We start from the raw sequence: 25,177 nt of genomic DNA, 5'->3' as shown, positions 1-25,177 counted from the left end.
ATCAATATCCTGCATGACTGCATGTTGTTCAGAAGTTCATTCATCAACAGCCAGCTGTGAACAAGAAAGTGGAAGATATTCCAAGGACACATCTATACCATTCAACAGCAGAGAAATATTAAAAAATCTGGGAGTAAGTGGAAATTAAAAAAAACCAAAAAAACACCAGACCAAAAGGTAGGAAGAGAATATGATGAAAAAGGCTGCAAACATATGAAGTATTTAAATCAACAAACGCTTCAGAATCTATCTTAGTTTCCTCATCTTTTCCCTTCCCTAGGGAAGCACCTTTCATCATGGCAAACATGGGAACAATAAACACTAGAAGACAACAAGTGCCCTGACTTCTGTTTGCTTGCCTTTCAGCTGGATGCTCACAAACACACTTTGCACTTTCCCTTACCCCAGAGCTTTGTATTTTCTAGTGTCAGTAGTTTGGGGGTTGTTTGCAAGTTCTTTGTTTGGTCTCATTAGTCACTTGATGATTGTTCTGCACATCATTCTGTTCCTTTACAATTTAGGCCATGTCATTGTTTTTCATGACAAAACCTTTATTGCTGGTGCACCGAAGTCTACTCTGAGGACAGAAAAACATGGAATGGCCACAACAGATGACCACCATCCTCCCCCAATCCAGAGACAAAGTTCCTTTAAAAAAAGTATAAGCAAAATTCATTATAATATTAAGCAGCGCTTCAAGATTTGCCTCCAGAGGTGTCATGGTGGTGGGCTGTAGTTGTCACATTTTAACAATGAACAGAGGCACCAAAGGAAATCTCCCCTAGAATTCTCTGCCCTATGAGGCAGACAGCCAAGAGAGTTACCTGTTGAGACAGCATTAAATTAACACTTTGAAGTTGAAGAATAAATCCACTTAAATGAGTGGGAATACTCTGACCTAAGACTGCCATGACAACAGAAAAATCAGATCTTTTTTGAACAAAAATTCTACTTACAAGGCTTAAAAAACCCTGGAAGAAGTAAAGAGATTCTTTATAGCCTAGAAATACACCTACTTTTACTAAAAGGTTTTAAGTATCATCCCCAAAGACTTCTTGGACCTATTTTGCTTTTTTTTTTTTTTCATAGCACTGGAATAAATCCCAAGGGGAACCTTTTCTGACACGACTAGTTTTCAATAAATTGCAATGGCGCAATCGTCTTTTCTTTGTACTTCCTTGTTCTTGGGGGAAAAAAAAGAACCTGGCTTGAATCCAACACTCAAAAGGCAGCTTTGTGGCAAAATGTCACCATCATGTTACCTTTGTATCTGAAGAGTACTCTGTAATGTTCCTGCCAATAATATTTGGCTTCCTTCATGCAGAAAAACGTATGCTTTAGTCATTCAGCCTCTTGCCACTGATTTCTGCTATTCAGGGATTCTTATGCTGATCTCACCATCATAACGACTGTTTAACAGCAGTGCAGTATGTGGTACGTCTAACATTTGCAGCTGGCTTTCTTGGTTTTCTTCACCAGGAAATGTACCCTACAATGAATTATTTTGTTGCCCCCCCCTTTTGTTTTTTTTCTTTTAACATATTTCACGTGGTTTAGAAGGCAGGTTAAAGAAATGTACTTTGCTTGAGAATGGGCTAGAACTATGACGATTCTTAGCCCATACAAGATCTAATCACACACAAACCTAAGACCCATCTCCAAGAAAGTTCTTGAAATTTTTCCTTCACACTGTGTCAAAGGAGTGGATTTATCAGCAAGTCTCCATATAAGCCTTTACAGTCCAGATGAAACATCCTTAACTGAAGACACATTAGCTCTTCTGGACAAGCCTCAAAATCTTCTGCATTCTACAAGAGTACAGACTAAGGAACAGACACATTAAACTGACAAAAATGTGTACATGAAAACGCATTTCATACCAAATGACATGTTTCTTGATATTTAAAGATACTCCTTTGGCAGATAAAACACATTAAAAGTGTAAAAAAACAACCAAACAAAACCCCAGATATTAATTGTATGTATGGGCTTTCAGTTACTCTTCTGCATCCTTCCCTTTTTTAACCACCTATTTTGCAGTTCATATTTTTAGGTTTCGTCCAGTTGAGTTAATCTCTGTATTATCATTTTAACAGTGGGTAATTTTTGGTCTAGTATCTCTGAGCATTTCAGATTCTTATCATGCCAAAAGGACATAACCTCAGTTTGATGCAGTCCTATAAACATAATATTGCATTGCCTAATCCACAACACATGAGTCTTTTCAGGAAAATGAAGACTTTTTCAACTGAAATTTAAATGTGTTTTTAAAATTTTAGATTAAAATGTCAATTAATTAAACAGTATGAAAGGGCAGAGCATATTTCATATAGAAAACCCCATGTTCCTGAAAGGCACTCTACTAAAGGATTACTAAATACTCTACCAGTCACACTAAAATTTAAGGACCAATGCAAGTTAAACCATTTTTAGGAATTTCTGTAACCTACACAAATGAGTAACACATTCTTAAAAGGAAAATGGCTCAGAATCACAGTGCTGTGATTACTGTAATAATTACAGAATCACAGAACAAAGAAAGAAATTATCTTGAACAATAAAGGAAAAAACATCACAGAGGTGCTAAAGGTATAGCAGCTGCATTGCAGCATGGAACATTAATCTGTGTTTCCCAAATATCACTCGGGAATTCCACATGCCAATTATGCTTTACTACTTTTAGTAGTCCATTCTCATTTATTCCCAGGGGAATGATGCTAACAATTTATGCATGCACTCCTTCTAAGCATCAGTGGGTGGGAGAGAGACAATTTCAGTCTGAAGTCTGTAATTAAAAATATTGTGAAAGGTTTTTCCATTCTAGACAGATTCTCCTCACCTGCAACGTAAAGTATGGCACGAAAAAACCCACCACTAAAACATTACAAGCAATATTCCTAAACAAGTATTGATGGGTTCATTGGATGTATCATTTTCTTCAGAAGCTGACAGTATCTTATAAGCTTCTATACTATTTGATATATGACAGTGATTGGTGACAAAAATCAATAGAAAAGTGAATAAAATGGGATCTAGTGGTATTAAACTATCTTTTAATTAAGTGCGGTCTGAATGGAAACATGTAAATGTATTTTACTCTCATAATACAATTTGATTAACATAATTGCATTAAAGTAAGCTTCTTTTCAAACTTATTTCAACAGTGCTGCACACACTATGAATAATGCCCAAACCTTTTTAAAAACTACTTATTTCACAATAATAGTGCTCAGATGTTCTAATGAAACTCTATGATCAGAATAGAACAAGGAAAGTTCAAAATCACATAGGGAAAAGTGTCCCGAGAATCTGGCAGCCTTAGGATTTCTTTGATACAAGGCTATTTTTAATACCCAGTCTTTGCTAATAAATAGATTGAGACTTTCACTAAAGCTAATTCAATGAACGTTGTCTCTGATACTCCCTTTTAAATTTTAAATGGGGCTTCTAGACTCAACTGGATGGCAGGGTCCATGCTAAATGAATGTTGATACACAGAATTTAAACAGACATTCATAGCTGAAATCACATATGCATACACTATTATAATCCAACTCAATGAATGCCCATTGAGAAGAGGGAAGCACAGCAGAAATGATATTCAACTATTAAAACTCTGTTATTTGCGTATACACAATCACAAATATTTGCAAAGATTTTACTTCGAAAAAAGATGCTTCTCACTCAGATTTGCCATCTTCATTTCATCCAACTTTTTCTTACTGCTCCATATCTTTTTAAATTTCTACTTATTAAATTGAATTTTCATCTCTATTAAATTAAAACATTATCTCTATGGTGTATTATAAAACACTGAACACTGTGATTGATAAGAGCAATTTAAAAAATTTATTTCTAATATTCTTCAGCTTGAACTAAGAACCTAATTTCTACCTATCTCTACATACCTGGTTTCATACTTCAGTCAAAAGAAGCTCCTCCAAATAAATCTAGGCACCTAAAAATGGATATTGTTATGATTCTTTCAAATTTTCTTCCAAAATCTTTAGATCACTTTCAGCTTCCATAAATTTGAGTTAAGTGAGATTAAAACCCTTGAACCCAAGCATTTAGACTTCCCTCAAATTTTTAAAATCCATTAAGATTTTTAAAAGGTACTAATTGAAGGATGCTGCTCGATGCCTTTGGACAACGCTGCTGCCAAGGGGTAAGTGAGTGTGCACACAGCAGATGGGGTTCCGACGAACCAGCTGCAACTGAACAGGTTCTACCCAATAACGATGAGCAATATTGGGTATACCAGAGAGACAATTTCATTTCATTAGCATCCAAATGCCATGAGAGTTACCTTGGTGCTTCAATAATTTGTAACACATTACAAAATAATACCCTTGTTCAGCTGGACTACACTGTTCCAGCCAGGCAGTCGTCTGGCATTACAGATCTAATCAATCTGCTGGTAGGGAATATTTGCTTCCCTTCCATTGCAAGGGGGTTTATCCTAGCTATAAAGCCTTTTTAGCAGAGATGACAACTTGAACAGATGGGATGATTTTTTTTTTTCCCTGTATGAAAACTAGCAGGTAGATGAACAAATCATATTGCAGGATTCCCCCTCCTCCTCCCTTGACCGAGCTTTTCGGCCAGCTTTCCAATCAATTATCTCCCTAGCAATTTGTAAATGCTAAATAGGAATTTCTTGCCTTCTAATGCCCTTCTGTGGCCTAATTCCAATGGCCCACAGATCAGCTCTGTTCATTTCCCTGCAGACCAGCTCACAGTGAAAGAACATTTCTCCCTTCTGATACGAGTTTCTACCCCATTCCTTGCTGATGAAGACCTGAGCTATTTACTGACCTCTCAAAAGGAGCTGAAATCCAATCTTGTGTGTCACCTTTTGAGTGTGCATTGCAAGCCATGGCACCTGTAAAGTCTCACAAACACGAGCCCAGAATTCCACTTCACGGAGGGATCCCAAGGTAAGGAAGTCTTCTAAAGACTATGCCAAAAACATAGACCAAACAGCCGTTGTCCTCACAGGCTTTGACAAGTCATGACCAACTCCTTACCTCCATCCCTACTAGTAAACACCTCCACTGTCACCAAACGGATTCATGTTGAAACAGATAAGCAAAGCTGTCAAAGCTGAAAGAATAACATCGATCTCAACTCCACAGCCTACCCTTCTCAGTTCAATAACAGATCTTACTAGGTCTGCCTCCCTCCAGGGTGACAATGAGATGCACAAAAATCACATATTAGAAGCTATTTTTCTAATAACTTTCTTAAGGATTTAATTGTCCTTCACATTCAGTGTGACATAGTCTATCTTACACTTACTCAGCTTGTGCTATTCTGGATCTTACCTCCTTATAATTCCTCTACTTCTTTTGTAAGTCTCCCAGACATGTATTTTCCTGTTGTTGACATACAAGCTGATTAATCAGTCCTTACAGTCTCAATCAAAAGATGGTCATTAGAATGTTTTGCCTTCTGAACTGGTTTCCATGTTACTTGAACAGAATAAAATCTATGACTAAGACTGTGCTTCAAGCACTTTTTAGAATTTTTCTACCATTCCTACAGGCTTTGGGAAAGGATTTAAAGCAGCTCACCTCTGCCATTGGCTTTAACGCATTCAGATGACCACTTTTAATTTGCAACCTATATTGGCTAAGTTTCATCAAAAATGAAATATCTAGCAAGACAGATAGACAATTAGCTATTTCATTGTTGATGGAAGAAAAAGGTTTCCACAGAAACCTTTGCATTTCACTTTCAGTCATCCAACTGAGCATCTGCAAGTTATTGCAATAGCACTTTGGTTCTAAATAACCACTTGGGAGCCACAGTACAGCTTGATTCTCATACAGACTAAGTTCCACGGACTGCCATTCAAGTTCTACACATTATTAGCCCACCGTTTCAGTAATGTTTACAGTTACTATCTCACTTAACAAGGCAAAACCTGTGCATACACATTCTAGAAAGGGTACATAAGCTTTCCACATAGTTTCAATGTAAATACATGTAAACTTCAGGTAACTAACTGAAACACTGCGTGGTTATAAGCAATAGCAGATATAAATGCTAAAAAGAAAACGTATTTCTTCCCATGCATCTTCAATTGTTCAAGGGAATCTGGAGTTGCCAAAAAGCAAAAACCCCAACCAAACAAAACTCTGTGAATGATCTGTTCAGGATGTCTGACTCCATGACTTCTGAAATAGGAATGTCACATGTTTCTAGTTATAACTTTTTGACATAGCCCCACCTACCTCCCAACAGGAGCACACCAGGTGCTTCCTGAGTGTGGTTATTTTTCTGCACTAGCTACAGGGTGACTTGAAGGCATTCAGGCTGCTTTTTGGCAAAGTACTTCAGGAACTGTTCTTATTGTACTACAGTGCTTCTTTGAAACAAGATGACAAAGTTTCCCTTCCTGTGCAAAATGGACAATATGACATTTAACAAAAAAATCTTGGTTCAATCCAACTCCTAAATGGTTTCTCCATAAAATAGCTAAAAGAAAAAAAGGTTTGAAAGCTTTCTGTTAACTCCTTCAAATGATTTCCCAACACCACCTCTGGGATTCCTGTGAAGTACTTTCTTCCTGATCCTAACCCTTGGTACTGCTTTCCCTGTGTCCTCTTCCTAAGAGTGATTTTGATTTTTTTTTGCTTTCCAGTAACTTTTCTTGTTCTACTGCACTACATTCAACCTGCATCACTGATTATTTCACTTCATTCCTTCCCAAGGTGCTCCCACTCACTGCACCAACAATATCAGCCTTCTATTAACTTTTTGATATAAATACATCTCATGACCTCTTCTATGTAATCTCCTATACAGGAAATACCTTTCATGAGCATCTGTAGTATCACACATTTTTTCCAATCGACCCTTTCCTAAAGTTATTTCTGTCAAAATGCCAAAGAAAAACTCACTGACAAGTCAAGATGCATTATCAGGAAAGTTTTATTATCCCAGGAAAAATGAATATTGTTCTAAGATAATTAAGTCAATTGCCCTGATTTATATATTAGGCTTTGCTATGCCCTGCAATTACACTATACATTCTGGACCCCTGGAGATACAAATACTTAGTCCCCTGGAAATAAACAGCATTTTCGGACCAGATCCTTAACCAAGGAATTGACTTGTGGTTAAAACACGAGGTGGGACAGAACTGACAGTCATCAGGCAAATGTGACCATCACTCGGTTTTTCATAGTAGTGATTCAAACCCACTCTTTTGTCTCATGTTAGCTTGGAAAGGCTGCATGATGAGTAATGTGATTTTTCAGGGTGCAAGCAGTGGATCTGAAACTGAAAATACGAGATGCTACCATAGCTAGCGGTGGCAGTAGCACTTGCTGTTAAGGCCATCTAAAACTTCCCTTGCTTGCGATTTTGCCAGCAGCACCACCAGAAGTCGTTGTCTTTCCAGGGGGAAGCCTCTCTCCACTTCTCTCTGGATGTTTATTCACAGGCAGCCAGAACACAAACGCTCAAACAATTTATGTGGATGCATAATCACACTACAAAGAGGGCCTTATTACAGGCAGTAATTTCTCCAAGGTTTTATCTGCACATACGCACACAGACTGATGTCCATGGAAGGGAAAACAGCGCGGTATCAGCTATTGTGAAGCCCGCAATAAGCACCTTCTAGAATGCTGGTATCATGTGTTGGGCAACTGCCTCATTTCACTCATCCTCCATTCATAGGAATGGGGATGAGAAAGCAATGCACAGTCACCAATCGTCTGTAAAGGAAAGTTACTGTGCTCATTTGATACTGTAGATAACACAATCTATGGCTGGCTTAATTGTAATTACAAAATATTTGTGGCTTGCAACTGACAAGAATGGGAAGTGAAACAATAGTTCTTTCACTTACATAAATTCCCTCTACATTTTAAAGGGAGAATTACAGGATCTTAAAAGAATAGCTACTGAATTAATAAAAGAGATTTATAGAAGAACATGGAAATCTTTAGTGACTTCAGAATTATTTTATCTTAATGCTATTTTTGCATTTAGGACATCATCTCCATTTTAGAAGTAATTCCCTGGGTGCTTCTAAATCATTCTAAAAAGCATAAAACAATAACATGTATGTGAAATGACTTCCTACAACAATAATATTGGTTCTGCTTGTTCTGGAGTCTACAGAAATATGCACTCATGCAAATGCTAACCTTTTATTTATAGAGGATGCACAGTAGCCCGTCAATGCTAGGGTTACACTCCTGAGATAAGATCTTCAGCTAACGTCAACCCATTTTTCAAATTAAATAGTCACTAAAGAACCATTTGCCATATACATCCTATTAATTTCTGGGCATTAATCAAATTATTAACTGAAAACCACCAAGTCCTCAATCTTGGGTCATTTTTATAAACACTGCCAGCTTCAACTGAATCTCATTTGTACAAATCATGTTGGGAGTCTGTATTTATATTTGCTCTAAACAATCATTAAAAGTGCTTAGTAAAAGTGATGGGTGACTATACTGAAAACACAGATGTCAGCTCAGCTTCACAAAAACTCCCAACAATGTTAATAACGAAAAAACAGGGTTCATCAAAACATGAGTATTCTAGCACTGCTGGCTCATTCGGTTATTCCAGTTAACGGCAGAAAAAAACCCCAGAAACTACAAGTCACAGGTTCCCAAGTAGAATCTTTTTAACAGAAAATGTTATTTCACAGAATCATAGAATAATTTAGGTTGAAAGAGAGGTATCGGTCCAACCTCTGCTCAGAGCAGGGCCAAACAGATCAGGTTGCTCAAGGCAATGTCCACTCAAATTTTGAATATCTCCAAGGTATGACACTTCTCCCATCCCTGACTCCGCGTTTCCGTTTGACCACCTTCATGGCAAAAATTTCCTGCATTCCAATTTGTTCCCTGCCCATGACGACATCGCCTTCAAAAGACAAAGCCTGGCTCAGTCTTCCCCACACCCTCCCCACTAGGTGGTTGTAACTCATCAAGACTCTTATGATCTCCCTTTCTTTTCTTATGCTCAGCAAACTCAGTTTTCTCAGTGTCTCAGTCTTCATCATGTGCTCCAGGTTCTATACTCACTCTTGGTGTTCTCTTGCAATGGCTCAATCGCTACTCACACTAACCCTTATGACTGCCAGCTCACCCCTCTGCAACCAAACATGTCTTTTCCTCTCTCAGAAACATTTAAAAACAGGCAAAGATGTCAAAATCGTAAACATCACTTGTAATTTAAAAGGCTGATGTCTCAAACTGAAAAAACAATGCTGTAGCATGTCTTGGCATCATCACCCAATGTGTAAGTAATGATCCATTCCAGGGAAATTACGTAACATGAAGTTTCTATTCACACCTGCCACACCAACATAAGAACTCTGATCAAGAACAAGAGCCAAATTATACAACTGCACTTCCTCATGTCAAGCAAACTGAAAAGTACAGAAGAAACAAAAGAAACAAAAGATTACTGATACTTACAACAATATTTAAAAGCTTACTGAAATTGCAAAGACAAAAAAATAGCAAAGCACGCTATCTTTTGACACTATTCCTCCAACGCAGTCCTCAAACACTAAAAACCGCATGAGGTTCAATATGAAAATTTAAAAAAAAAAAGAGAGAGAGCTTTATTTATAAATACCTGCTGCTAGTGTTTGCTTCCTTATTGAGAATTTGTCACTGTTCGTAAGAGACGCATCACTATCTGTATACAGTTCCCAAGTTTATTTTTGTTTTTCTTTTTATTATACCCTCCAACAACATTTAGGATCCTTATGGAGCATTTAGCTGCAAAGGTGAGCTGTCTGTTTGGCATCAACTATGAAGCTTCGCTGATAACCTAGCACTCCAAAATACTTTTGAAATCTTAATGCAGATTTTCTTTAAAGATATCAAATTTAAAATCATAGTATCATAGTATAGTAAGGGTTGGAAATGACCTTAAAGATCATCTAGTTCTAAGCCCCCTGCTGTAGGCAGGGACATCCCACTAAATCAGGTTGCCCAAGGCCCCATCCAACCTGACCTTGAACACACCCAGGGATGGGACAGCCACAACCTCCCTGGGAAACCTGTGCCAGCGCCTCACCACTCTCATGTCCAGTCTAAATCTGCCTCTCTCCAATTTATACCTGTTCCCCCTGGTCCTATCCCCACAAGCCTTTATGAATAGCCCCTCCCCAGCTTTCCTGTAGGCTCCCTTCAGGTACTGGACGGTCGCTATAAGACCTCCTTGGAGCCTTCTCTTTTCCAGGCTGAACAAGCCAAACTCTCTCAGCCTGTCCTCGTAGGGAAGGTGCTCCAGCTCTCCAATCATCTTTGTAGCCCTAAATAAGCACTAAAAGTGAAACCCTTGAGAGCAATCAATTTTGAAAACCTATCAGAGAAAATAAAATACTTTATTAAAATATTTTACATTGTGTCAAAGACTCTGATTCGCATGAAGCTCAAATGAGACAGTCCTGAGCCCCATGACTCGCATGCGCACACACACACACACACACCTGCCACGGGCTGTAATGGAATAAGCTGCTGAGCTGATGCTCATGTCAACTATAAAAGTCTAGACTTTGAAATCAATTTAAGTTTTAGTTCCCTCTTTCTACTAAAAAAAATCCAAGAACTATTTAAGATGTTCATGACTTCTTTTTTTTTAGATCAACATTTCCTCATTATAAGTTGCTTTATAAAGTAACATTCAGAGGTAGTTCATGAGAGGAGGGAAAAGCAGAGCAGTAAAAAAAAGAAATGCAAATCACAAAGTTTCTAATACAACAGCTATCAAAACAGCCCCTCCAGCCATCATCTCACACTTTCTTCTGACCTCAGTTTAAACTTCTGCAGAAGCCTGAGTACCGGGCAGAAAAGGGTTTAAAAGGGTTTGCAAACTGTATCTTAGCAATCAGGTGATGGCAATTGTTCCTAAGCAGCTTGTCAGGAAACCGGCAAAGAATAAAACATCACAATGCTTCAGTCTGCGGGGGTTTTATTTTGTCTTTTAAATTTGACTACAGAGATTGATATGCAGAGCTCAGGACTGTGGCACGACTTTGTTACACTCAGAGGTAAATTCTGGACAAAACCCACAGACACAGAAACAGGCAGTAGGATTCATATTTTGTCTAAAGTGAGATCTACAGTGATTTAGATTCTCATTTACTGGTGTAACTGATAAACTAGGATGGCACTCTAGAAGTATTTTGTATTTTGTTTCTGAGCATCTGCTTTGTTTGTGATGGTTTTCACAGTTACAAATGCAGCAGCGTGAATATTTTTTTTTCTTTTTTGCACAAAAACATCACAAACTAAAGTAACTTATTCTAAACTACTGAAAGTTACCAGAAGCTGCATGTCAGCAGGAATCCTGCTAATGAAAGTGTTGATTTGTTGCCTGTTACAGAAAACTACATGAGGCCAGGATGTATATTTGTGATTCATTTGTCCCAGGCCAGGACCATACAACAGCAGCATTTCTGAGCCAGGCATATGCAACAAAACCAACACTGGCTTCCTCCAAACATGAAGTAACCTAGGCGTAACATACATTACGCTTTCCAGACAAGTTCCACAAACACAGCCGGCATACATCAGCACTGTTACTGCAAAAACATCACCATCCTTCCTTTCTCTTAACAACAGTATGAACTTTCAGTGGATTTTATTGCTTATAAACCACTGATGAACATGCTATTGTCTAGGCTGTCAGCAAGCCAAATTATGCATTAACGTTAGCAGTCTGCGGTCAGTTCAACTTTACCTGTCTGTGGTCACTTGCACAAGACGCAGCAACAAACCTTTCACACACACATCCCATAATAAACTTCACTGTTTTGATCTCTTCACTAAGTAGAAGTCAAAGGACGTGTGTAGCAGAAGAGCTCTTGGCAGCTGGCTACTATAAAACTGAAAGCATAATTACAACTTGGTAAAATGTGTGAAAGCCTTTAAGAAAAGTCACACAAATTGGCACCTTTGGCTCAAATGTCACTAAGTTACACGTAGGTTTTAGCAAATTAACATCAAAGCTAATTTAACACAAGAAGAAAACAGACAGCAATAGACAGCCAAATCAGCTTATTTATTTTAATCCACTCTTTATCAATGTGTACAAGCTGACATCAAAGTTAGTGAAGTTTCAAGTTTTCTAGGAAAGTGAAAGCTGTTTGGAATCAGATGCTCTAAAGTGATGGTTTCGGAGGGTGCTAATGCTACAACTCAAAGCCAGCAGCAGGCAGCATTTCATGGCCAGAGAGTGGTTGTGCTCAAGCCAAGCCAACCCTGGCTTCAAACGAGCCAGAGGCCAACTACTCTCTCACCAACAAAAACCACACAGTGCAATCCACATTCTGGAAACAATAATCTGATTAGAACTAAAACCAACAAAGAAGTTGTTCAAGATGGACGCAAACAGAAACAGTCCCTGAAACACTTGTAAACAAGCACAAGTTTTACTTTCTTGCACAATAATATACTTACAGATACCAAGTGGCCACCACTCCAGGAATACCTAAGGGCTTACTAGTATTAAGATAAAAAATGTCGTTTTAGAATGTTAATCTCAACATATAAAGGAACACAGTTTAGTCACTACAACTGTATTATAGTACCTAATGTGTGTTGAGTCATATGGCCATATAACCTATTAAATGAAGAACTGTGCTGCCTTGACAGGGCTTTAATACTCTTTCAAAATACCTCCCTTCCCAGTGATGTTACCTAGAGGAAGGATTAGAAACATTCAATAGACAAATTCATCATTTCTTTATCTTTCACTCCATTTTCCAGTTCTAGGATCTTATTCATAATGGCACTGGCCATTCAGAGTTCTTTATTCTGTAAGAAGCAATTTTCTCCCCAGTTGACTGCTTTTCTCTTTTTAACATGAATTTTATGTGCTATTTTCTTGCCTCGTCAACCAAAATTGTCAAGGTCTTACTACACCTCTTGGTCATAAGCTTTACATTTGCTTATGCTGAATGATTCTTCATCTTCAAATCATCATCTCTTTTTTCAGCTCCTTGTCCATATTGTTAATGCTATATCATGATGGTAAGTAAAATAACTATTTTCTCAGTACTTTAAACAGCATGGTTCCCACATGCATTTCAGGAGGAGGAGATAAGTAAGAGAGAAACCAGGACCTTGCCAGTAAGTCTCCTTCCCTTATAAAACCCAAGTATTTACTGTAATCCCACATCATCTGTATCTCTTCATCAGTTACTAATCTGTGTTTTAGAAAACTCTCACCACCCTACCTGTAACAACATCATTCTTTTACGTAAGCAGAGACTGAGTGGGAGGTCTCTTGAGACCTCCGGGCAAATTCAAGACATTAAATCAGATTAATCACCCTTATCCCCAGGCTTACTGACTCCTTTAACATCTCTTTTTGCAGAATGACTTCCCTCTTCAAAAAATCACATTAATTGTTCCCACTGTATCATATCTATTTGCCTGTGAATTGACTCCATTCATCTCTGCACATGTTTTATCAGCCTGTTGGCAGGGAAGTCAGATTTCTTCCCATAGCCCTTTTCAAAGGTTGGGACATAGTAGTTGCTTTCTGCTGGCACCGAGGTGAGTTTTAGCACCAGATTACACACTGTTGTTTATATTTAAGCATTTTCACATTTGCATTTACATTAGAGCTCCAGGATGAATGCAGCTGAAGCCCAGTGACACATTACACTTGATCTTCCTGAGGATTTTCCCCCCTCTGTTGCCATTTAAATTTGAAACCTTGCCTTTGACTTATTCTCTCCCTTGTTCAAAAGAATGACCCTGAGCAAGGACATGTGGGTATGCTCCCATGTATTTTTGCTCATCAACAACAGTGCAAAACCGCTGAATTTACAATTCTTTATTAAGAATACAGTTCTTTAACAGATGAGGAGATTCAGCTACTACAAATGTCTGAGAGAGATGCAGATACAGAACTCTGAATGTTGTCCTTTCCTTCCAAAGTAATTTGGATCAATGAAAGTACTTGCAATTTAGGTTTTCAGTAAACTAAAATTATTTATATAGAAGAATAGGTTGCACAGAGAGGTTCACTTTCAGGAAAGCTTCAAAGCATGTTCTGCAAAAGAAAGGACTGGATAAGAGGGAAGAAACCATCACAGATCAGCAGTGGCTTTAGCAATTGCCCCCCATACATGTAGAAATGGGCAATGGCACACACATAGAGGAACAGCGCAAGCGTGACTTCGTTTTCCATTGTTCTATTTTTCAGTCTTGCAGAAATGACTCAATGGTTTTTATTCTAATGTTTTATCACAACTTATAAAAATCTACACATCCCTGGGGCGTCCGCATGTTTCTAATGTCACAGTTCGGAAAGCCACACCATCCAAAAAAATATAACTGTTTATGCAAACTCAAAGAGATTAAGATCCTGCCTAGCTCGCTATTTGCTTAGTTTGTAATATACACAACATGTAGCCAGACATGCAGAGGAAACAAGAATCCATTTGCAGGGTTTATGTTACAATGCCCTGAGTCATAACCCACCAGAGCCAGCCATAACTTTACCTGGGCTATCTGTTCATTTTTATAGTATTTCAAATGATTGGTTTTTTTGTTTTATCATGAACATATTAAATTCACTTTTGGCATTACTTCCAACTAAGAGCATTAACTGATGACAGCTAACCAACCATGTAAGTATGGAATTACCTTGTGTAAGCATTAATAAATTATTTCATCTCCAGTATTATAGGGAAATATTTACTTTATAACCATTTCCATGTATTCAACATTTAGTCAGCACAAATATTCATGCTGTACTAAGAGAAAAGCACAAAAACACATACACACAGAGCTGCCTCAAGGACTATCAGCTCTGCATTGCCTCTGAGATATCCAGAGCTGATTTAGCCTTTCAGGAAGTCAGATATTAGGCATAGCAAAGAATTTATAACACAGGCTGTGATTTATTCAAAGAGACAGAGGAGGACTGGAGGAGAGGTTAACTTAGTCAAGATATAATGGAATTACATATAAGACTCCCTCAGAGGCCTCATTTGACACTCATTTTCTACTTCAGTTATCTGCTTTTTAGATCAATATTTCAACCCCCGCCCTCCATTTGCAAAAGCAAGATGACAATACAGTGGTTTGTTATAATACTGTGATAGGCCTTCAATAAAGCAATTTCAAATGTAAATCACAAACAGATTCTAAGTTGTCCTGCCTGACTGCAACACCTTGAAACAGTTGGTAGATAGCAAATTTAAATAAACTTTGAAAAAGTCAATACATGAAATACAACTACAAAAAACATGAATCAGCTTTAAATAGCTGATTTTACATATTTTTACCATTTATCTATAAATAAGTTACAGGAGCAGTAACTAGTTCTAGGAAGATATTAAAAAACCCAAACCAACTGTGAACTCTTTGAACTATTTGAACTTCTTAAGTATGTAATTTCCTATGAGTTCAAATATCTGCTCTTGGCTTGACCTGGCAAGCTGCCATGGGCAAGTAGAGCAATGGTGATTTGCTATTCTCCAAAATTCATAGTTTGAAACCAAGATATTTAATGATAATGTTTTCATTAATCATACTACAAGGAAATGTTCTGATCAGATAATAGGATACAAATAAAAGAATATGGGATATGCTACTGAAAACCTAAAAAATCTCCAGCTTACTTAAGATCAACCACAATAGGAAAATACGGGTCACAGTTTTACAAACTTGACTCCTTTAACCAAGTGATTTTTTCAGAAGCAGTGAATTAGAAAATACAGGTGACTGCTTACTTTTGAGGTTTGATAATTGGTACCAAGTATCCAGCACAGCATTGCAGGATCTATCTATGCACTGTGCTCTCATTTATTGCAGCATACTGGAAAAGTCAACATTGCTGTCACAAGGCAATCCAAGATTTTGTACTTCACTCATCTTGTTTTCCAAATTTTCATACTTCCCAACTCCCACGCATAAATTAGTTTCCTTACCTTCATAATGTTTACTAAATCTGTTTGATAATAGCGATCTTGGTGTGCATTAGCAGCTGCTAAGGTGAGCAGGTAATCATTCCTTGCATGGATAGCCTTGGAATTGCACTCTGATCGTCGTGCTTTTAACTACAAGAAATGGAAGTTATAAGACAGGTACTAATAAGAAGTTAAATGACCAAACATGTATTAATGGTAGATTAACATGCATGCATATGTATTAACATTAAAAAAAAAATTTCAAAGGATTAATAGCTTAACACTTTTCTTAGCGGTAAAGGGATTTCTAATCTATTTTTCGCTCATGCAATTGTAATTTAACAAGCGGTCTTCAAAGAAGGGTCATAACTCCCAGTAGAAAAGCTCTCCTTGCAAACTTGGTCATATGTAAATCTGTACTCTGCCAAACGAGTGCTCATCTAATCACCTGTTCAAGCAATGCACCTTCCAAAATGTCAGTCATCTTTAGATTCCAGACAACTTTGGCCATATGTCTCATAAAATCATCAGCAAAACATAAGCTTTTCTTATACTCACCTTTACACTTGCCTTCTGCAAGCTTATTCTTGACTGAAAAAGACTAAGTTTGGACCTGAAACAGAAATTAACAGAAGATATTACTGTCTTATACCATTTCTACAAAAGTACAGGATGAACAGGCCACTGCAATTCACTTCTGCGAAATGTTAATTTAAATAATTTAATAATTTAATGTAAATAATACAATAATTTAATTTAAATAATATAATAATTTAAATTTAAATTGCCTAATTTTTTTATTGGTATAGTTCTAAGTAAAGCTTAAGGATCAAGGAAAACATTACAAAGTACGTTGAGTTACATCAACATTATCTTCATTGCATGTTCTGAAATATTTGCACAGCTTTGGAACAAAATCTAAACATATCTTGAAAGGGAAATTGAGTGGCAGCTGCAACTGCTAGCTCAAAGTGGTATAAATTTGAACTCCTGGTGATCTGAAAAAATATTAATGGAAAATCATGAGTAATTACAGTCCGAGAATTTTGGAGAAGTACTCATGTACACACACATATATTTAAAAGCAGAATTGGTCTGATTTTCACATTTGGATTCATGAAAGAGAAATTAGAGAAGTACTTTTTAGCTCTTTGAACGATGGTGGTTTAAAGAGTAAATAAGAAAACAATCAAGACAATAGCTATTTTAACTTGAACAATACTGCAGTATGAATCTATCCCCAAATTTCTAAGCCTACGGTTTTGGCTGGGTTTTTTTTTTTTTTTTGTTTGTTTGGTTGGGTTTTTTTCCTTGCTTCTGGTATTATAGGTAATCTTGTTAAAATTCTTATTTTCATCATCCAGCCCTCAAAGTGAAAGACAGAAAAATTCTCTAGTGAAACCATAATTTTTCATTCCCTGAGAACAATTCTGAGTAATTTCAAAAAATAAATACATTTTAAAAAAAGGGCACGGCAAACTGCCATAAGACGGGCCAAAACCCAAACTGAAAACATGTGAGTTACTTGCTTTCCTGAAAGGGAGAAAATCAAGGTTCCGGATGTCAAGGAGCATAAAACCCTAAAGTCTCAAAAATTTATCTTAAAAAATAGAATACAGTATCCTATCCCCTCTCCAAGAAGACAGATAAGAAATTTGAGATCTGTGGAGAGAAATGGATGGAAGCAGCCTTTACTATCAAAAAGAGTGCCAGCTCTCACATGTCCCCTGAAAAGGTCAAACTAAAGCAGTTAGTTTAACTTCCTTCCTCAAGAAACCAGCCTCAATGAGTAACACTTGACCGTCAGGGTAGCAGCATGCCTGAAATAGTTACAAAAATGTATATAAGTAAAAAGACAAAAAAATTGGCACAAGGTCATTGAAAGCAATTACCTTTCTTCTAAAATAATAAGTGTAAGAAGTAATACAAGTCTGCATTATACGCATGCAATTATTTATACATATGCTATTATAAAAACATACTTGGCCTCAATATCAGCTTTCTCCCGCACTGCTTGCGCCATCTGTTCAGTCTCAAAATATTTCTTTTTGCCTTTAGCTAAATCTTTTACTGTCTCTTGTAATTCAGCTTGGATCCTTGTCAACTGGTCCACGCACTGAAAAAAGCATTCAGGAAACAAAATACTAATGTTTTTTTGCATCCAAATAGTACTATCATCATTATCATAATTTTACTACTATATATTACATTTCATATGGAACAACACAGTCTTCAAGTCACTCTTGGTCAATTATTCATGTCTTTCTTTTAAAGAGATCAGAACACACAGCCACATTCCTTTCTTTCTTTTTGTTGCTGCTTAACTATTCAAATTCAATGATAACTCACAAATTAAATGTAAAAGTTCTGAAAACTTTGGATGAGGTAAGTAGCTGAAGTAATTGGAATACAATTGGGAAAAATCCAAAGGCAATCTACAGGAGATGATAAAAAAAATGATTAATCTTTTCTTCTCTAAAATTTAAAACACAAGGCAAAAGCTACCCTGTCGAACACAACAACACAACAGCAACAATAATAATATGGGAAACTTTATTTTAAGAGCTCATCTTTCTCAAACTATTTCAAGAGCTTTTTGACAAACAGGATTACATGAGAAATCAGTGTCATTCACAAAGAAAACCTGGAGGCTTAAAATGCATAGCATGCTCGTCAAGGAGTGAAAATATTTCCATCCATTTTCAATATGACCCAACCAGCATTATGACATATATTTTAATGTCAAAAATAATATTCGAAGGAATAACAGAAAACTTGCTGTACTAGTTTTGGCTAGGAAAGCACTTTTCTATGTAGCAGATATTATGGTGCTACATTTTAGATTTGTGACCAAAACTGTGATAATAACCCATGGACATCTTAGTTAACTGCTAAGCAGTGCTTACACAGTGCCAAGGCCTTTTCTACTCCTCACTCTGCCCCACCAGCAAGGAGGTTAGAGGTGCACAAGGTGTTGGGAAGGGACACAGCTGGGACAGCTGACCCCAACTGACCAAAGAGGCATCCCAGACCATAAGACGTTATGTTCAGCAACAAAAGCCATTGGAAAGAGGACGAACAGGGGACATTTGGAGTTACGATGTCTCTTGCCCCAAGTAACTATTACGGATGACAGAATGCTACTTTCCTGGGAATGGCTGAACACCTGCCTGCCAGTGGAATGGAGTGAATTAATTCCTTGCTTTACTTTACCTAATGAAATTATCTTTATCTCAATCCAAAAGTTTTTGCACTTTCACCCTTTCAATGCTCTCCTCCATCCCGCTGGAGGGGAACGAACGAGCGGCTGTGTGGGGCTGAGCTGCTGACTGTGGTTAACCCCAGCAATTACTAAAATGTTCAGCAATGTTCAAACATTCCATCAGCTTAAAAAAAATATTCTGGGAAAGGATCTTTGTTAAGTAGAAAGGATTTACTTAACAACACAAATGTGAACTATCAATGTCTAGAATTACACTATCTTCAAAAGAGATTTGTAAAGATTTTCTTTTACCCAAACTACCTTAAGTACATGTAAGAATGCATTTATACTTAATTATAGATATTACAGACTAGATGTGGTCAATGAAGGCTCCAGGCATCACTGGCAGGCAGAGCCTCAAGCAAGATTAAGGATAACAATTTGCCTTTCAATATGCCTTTCTGTCATTCAAAGACCAGACACAAGATCCTAACACTTCTTTTCTCATCATTATCACATACTTGACTTCTCCCTTTCAAGGAGCAGCACGTTTTCCTCTTACTGAACACCACTCCTGAACAACTGAAGTTTATCGTTACACTGATTATTAATGCATGTAACCTCCTTTCCAAGCTTTGTAAGACTAATAAGGTGATGTAGTCCAACAATTAAACATTAATTTCACAGTCTTTAACAACTGTTAAGAATAATATCCATCCACCTGCAAAAAAAACAAACCCACTTTTTGTTTCATTCAATAGAAATTGCTCATCTTCTCACACAATTCTGCACACAATTCTGCTCTATCGAAAAATCAAATTCCTTTCTGGCTATTATGTACATAAAAATTCATACAAGTTCACACTAAACCCAGTATTTGATGTGTGCAGTCCAGTAAAGTAATAGGCTTTATAAGGTAAGCTTCATGGTGGGTGGTTTGGGGAATGGCGAAGGGCAGGATTGAGTTTTTTAAAACCTCTTGAGTGTATGACAGAAAAATGAAAGATAAAAACCTGTATATATTGGACAGCTGACAGAGACCTAAAATAATTTCAAAAGGACTAGGTTTTTGCTACTTCAATCGGTATTTTGATCCCCGGAGTCTCCTGCTGGTATCAAGAAACCAAAAATATCAAATAACCCAAAGTTGTTAAGAAAATCATTTTAAAAGCACAAAATAATCTTGCTTTTGCATCTCTGAAGGATAAAAAAACTGTCAGGAGACTGGATGCCATTTAGGGGTTTGGGTTGGGTAGACACTGGCTGTTTGTAAAAAGCTGTTTCAGAGAGCTGAGAGATGGTTTCTTGTTGCATTGCCTCTATGCAGAGCAATTGTAATCTATTTGCCTTTCAGTCTTCTGATATAGATCCATGCAAACGTCTGCAGTGGTGGACACATCATCTTTCCTGAAGATACGTGATGAATGTATGCTGTAGCTCTCCACTTTCTCTTCCAAGCCCAACATATGAAACCATACATCAGCTACGGGATAAGCTTACAAAGTCTCTGGGGAAAGATAATGGCAAGGGGTGGGCTGCTGCCCTCAAAAGAGCCTTCTCGTTTGTGTCCAAGAGCTGCTGACGGAGGGACAAGGATTACTTTCCTTAAGAGGTCAGACGTGGTTTACAGAGGCACATTTTACCCCTATTCCAGAGTCACCTTGTGATTTAGCTGTATCTTTCAGCAAATTATTGTGAGTTTTTCTGCAATTTTTCCAGTTTACTATTAAAATGGGTCATAAAAGCAAAGTTTCTATATGCCATCAAGCCTAGGAAATACACGCTTACAGAAACATATGGAAAATAAAGATGTCTTCTCAGCAAGAGCAACTCAATACCTACTGTAATCCTGGATGGAGATATTGCTTCGAATCATAACTCAATTTTAGATGGGCATTTCAATGTAAAGTTACAGGTATTTTACTGACAATGAATTTCAGTTTTGATAAGCTTGTCTGGATGGAGGTCAGCAGAATAACGTGTTATTTATTTGTTTGGAAATCCAAAGGAAGAGTGAAAGACTGCACTCTATAAAGTAATAAATTTGTTGTGGAGGAAAATTAATACCAAGTGGATGGCTACTTGTAGCAAAAACATAATTTCTGTTGCTGATTCATAAACAGTGAACTACCAACCTTGCAGAAAAATTAAAATGGTGATTATTTACCCAGTAAAGACACTATAAAATTCCTACAGTATCATTTGGAAAGCTTCATAGGAAAATAAAATTCCATAGGACAATAAAACAACACCATTAATGAAGTTAAATTTTCTTCCACAGAAACATATATTGCACACATTTCTAGAAGCTCTACGGTAATTTGATCAGAAACTGTGAGTTCATGTTACACTAAATCTATTTAAAAGTCTGTAGCCAAATATTTTACAAAATGCTACTGTAGAACATATAAGCAGGGAAGCTACAGTTAGCTGTTCTCACTTTTTAGCAAATAAAACTGAAATGGTGTGTTGTTTGGGCTTTTTGAACCTTGAATGGATCATTCGTTCAGCGTTCCTCAAATTAAACCCAGAGTCTCAATAACAATAATGTACGGGAGGAATATTTACAGCTACCAACCAATGTCTGAGAAAGCGTATTAGAATCATAGACTCATAGAATAGTTAGGGTTGAAAGGGACCTTAAAGATCATCTAGTTCCAACCCTCCTGCCATGGGCAGAGACAACTCACTAGTTCAGGCTGCCCAAGGCCCCATCCAACCTCGTCTTGAACACGTCCAGGGATGGGGCAGCCACAACGTTCCTGGGCAACCTGTGCCAGTGTCTCACCACTCTCATGGTGAAGAAATTCTTCCTTATGTCCAGTCTAAATCTGCCTCTCTCCAATTTATACCTGTTCCAGCTTTCCTGTAGCCCCTTCAGATAATGGAAGGTTGCTGTAAGATCTCCTCTGAGCCTTCTCTTCTCCAGGCTGAACAAGCCCAACTCTCTCAGCCTGCCCTCATAGGGAAGGTGCTCCAGCCCTCTGATCATCTTTGTAGCCCTCCTCCAGACCCATTCCAACAGCTCCATATCCTTCTTAGTTGAGGATTCCAGAACTGGACACAGGATTCCAGATGAGGTCTCAGAAGAGAGGAATAGAGGGGCAGAATCACTTCCCTCAACCTGCTGGCCACGCTTCTTTTGATGCAGCCCATGATATGGTTGGCCTTCTGGGCTGCGAGCGCACCTTGCCGGCTCATGTCAAGCTTCTCATCAACCAGCACCCCAAGTCTTTCCCTGCAGGGCTGCTCTCAAGCACTTCCCTCCTTATGTTCCAAGCCATTCCATTTCAAAAGATCATTCTTGAAAACTTCCAAAAATGTATGTTTGGTGCAGTAGTGACTTTTTGTAAGCTATGCTCACTCTTTAAAACAGAAGGCTTTCTCCTTGCTTCAGCAAAATCCATAGAACACAAACACAAAATAATTCGAAAATGAAGCTAATAATGTGTATTAGCTTTACATAAATACACATCACTGTAGTTTTAAAACATGTCTTACTACCTTACGGAAACAGATGGAACATTGCGTATTATTTGAAATGCATACTGTAATAAGAGGTATGGTAGAGATCTCTTAAAGAGATAAAATGCAACAACCAATTAAATTAAAGTCAAGCTTACTGTTTTCCTTGAATGACACTTTGCATGGATTAACAGATCAATTATAGCAGCTTTTGGAATATTAACTTGTGATGTCTTTACAGAAGGTGGATGGATAAACCACATTCTACATCTTGAAGACTGCACAAGTCACCCCTTCAGGTTTAACATAAGCCTTTTCTTAAAGTTAAAACCTATTCTAACAAAAACCCACTTGCAACTGTCATTGCAAAACCAATTCAAACTAATTGCCACAGTATGATGTTAGATTTGCAGAGATAGCTCTGACCAACTGTGTATCTCATTTTATGACTCATTTCAAAGCAATTTTAATTTCAGATAGCATAGCTTAGAATTTTGATCCCTCTTCAACAAGCTATTTACTTTTATAACAATGTACATAAGAGGAGACTGAAAAGTACACATGTATTTCAGAAGTGCCATACTAAAAGTTTTCTAATAATCATTTTTTCTACATAAAACCAACTAGCGTTTAAACAAAACGCAAATACCTTTTTCAACTGCTGTTCCTTAAAGCACCGGACAGTCCTGGCTGGTTCAGAAATCAAGTTTTTATAATTCTCACAGATATTCAGGCGGGATTGGGCCACTTGCATTGTGCCTTCTAAAAGTGATTTCCAAACTGAGTACATGCTCCTAAAATAATGAAACACAAAAAGGTTGTGGGTAGGAAGGAAGAGAGGCCAGGCATTATGCTGAAAATACAGGCTGGTTTACATAACAGTAGTACGCATTCTTCCAAGGATTTCTTTCAAAAATAAAGTTAGAGCACAATTCTTCATGCTGATCTAGAAAATATCTACACTTTCAAACAAAACTTTTAACTGACGCTTTACCAAAAGTTTTCTCTTCTGTCCTGTATAAGGCTTCAATTTTTTTAGCAAACATTTTTTGGTAAACGTATTGCTCCAATGGACAGACCCTACAGAACCCTACAGCCAAAGCCAGATCAGATGTTCACAATTTTTATAAGATGAGGGACTTTGTCATTTTTAGTATCTTGCAATCAAGCAAACAGTTATAGACTGCCCATCAATTTTGCCTCAGCTGACTGTAGTCTCTTCATCACACGTAACAGGTCAAAGACAATAACCACTGCTGTGTAGTGAGCTACACATACTGTAGGGCTGTGTAGGGCCCAAATATTTCACCACAAAAGCTCAGAAGTGCCCAAGCCAGAAGCAGAAGGTGGAGCAAGGAGAGCAGGGAAAGAATGCAACAAGATCTACCCTGCAGCTGGCAGAAAAGAACAATTGCTAGAGCTTTCAGAAGCCAAGTATTTGGTGATAGGGAGGGAGGGGGCAGCAGGTATTTAGAATCACAGAATAGTTTGAGTTGGAAGGGACCTTAAAGATCATCTAGTTCCAACCCCCCCTGCCATGGGCAGGGACACCTCCCACCGCATCAGGCTGCTCAAGGTCATATCCAACCTGGCCTTGAACACCTCCAGGCATGGGGCAGCCACAACTTCCCTGGACAACCTGTGTCAGTGCCTCACCACTCTCATAGTGAATTAATTCCTCCATATGTCTAGTCTAACTCTGCCCTTCTCCAGTTTAATACCCATTGCCCCTAGTCCTATCACTACAAGCTTTTGTAAACAGTCCCTCCCCAGCTTTCCTGAAGGTCGCTATAAGGTCTCCTCGGAGCCTTCTCTTCTCCAGGCTGAACTCTCTCAGCCTGTCCTCGTAGGGAAGGTGCTCCAGCCCTCTGATCATCTTTGTAACTCTCCTCTGGACCCGTTCCGACAGTTCCATATCCTTCTTACATTGAGGATTCCAGAACTGGAAGAAGACCGTTAGAGAAGGTGCTTGTGGGCACTGTGGGTGTATCTGATAGCATGAAAAGTTTGCTGGGTGGGGAGAAAACTGCAGTTGGGAGGGGTCTGTGTGTTGTGGGAGCATTTTTATACACTTAAGACTGATAATTCAGTTTATTTCTTTCTAAACGCACAAGTGATGAGAAGGTACTGAAAGTACAAAACTCAAACTTACCAACGATTTCTTCCTGTTTGAACTAAAATTTGTCAGAATACAAAGAACACATTATCAAAAATCAAGTATCTTGAAACTTCTGCAAAATATTTAGGAGGCATAACTTAGATGTGGGAAGCTTTCAGAAACTGAGTTATTTCTGCTTTCACATTGTGATCCACTTTTCAAGTTACCAAAACTACATTTAGTAAACAACTGTTCCTTGCTTTGCCTCCTTGCTGTAGGATGTGATCTTCATGAAGAATACCCTCCTAAAAAGAAATCTGTTGCTGTCCTTTTCTATGAAGAAATCCATGTTTATTACTCTAACTTTAAAGCTATTTACTGAAATCTATATTCAGACACAAGCATTAATACCCAAACAGGGTGCGTAACTACAGTTGCTGTCCTGTCTTGCCATTTTGTTTTTCCAATATTCCTAAATTATTCAAGTAATAAA

The 25,177-nt window shown here is 37.8% G+C and overlaps 1 protein-coding gene across 1 annotated transcript in view; it reads right to left on the bottom strand.

Annotated features, from left to right (window-relative positions):
• The window catches only part of FCHSD2 (FCH and double SH3 domains 2), a 163,254-nt gene that overhangs the window by 47,781 nt on the left and 90,296 nt on the right, over window positions 1-25,177 (bottom strand). Inside the window, 4 exon segments of the mRNA XM_054080180.1 lie at window positions 15,941-16,069; window positions 16,478-16,532; window positions 17,902-18,035; window positions 23,236-23,380. Of these exon segments, the coding sequence (XP_053936155.1) occupies window positions 15,941-16,069; window positions 16,478-16,532; window positions 17,902-18,035; window positions 23,236-23,380 (463 nt within the window).

Source organism: Cuculus canorus, chromosome 1 (genome assembly GCF_017976375.1).
Source record: "Cuculus canorus isolate bCucCan1 chromosome 1, bCucCan1.pri, whole genome shotgun sequence".
Classification (NCBI taxonomy): domain Eukaryota; kingdom Metazoa; phylum Chordata; class Aves; order Cuculiformes; family Cuculidae; genus Cuculus; species Cuculus canorus.
The sequence above is the reverse complement of the archived record's forward strand: the minus strand, read 5'-3'. Positions and strand labels throughout refer to the sequence as shown.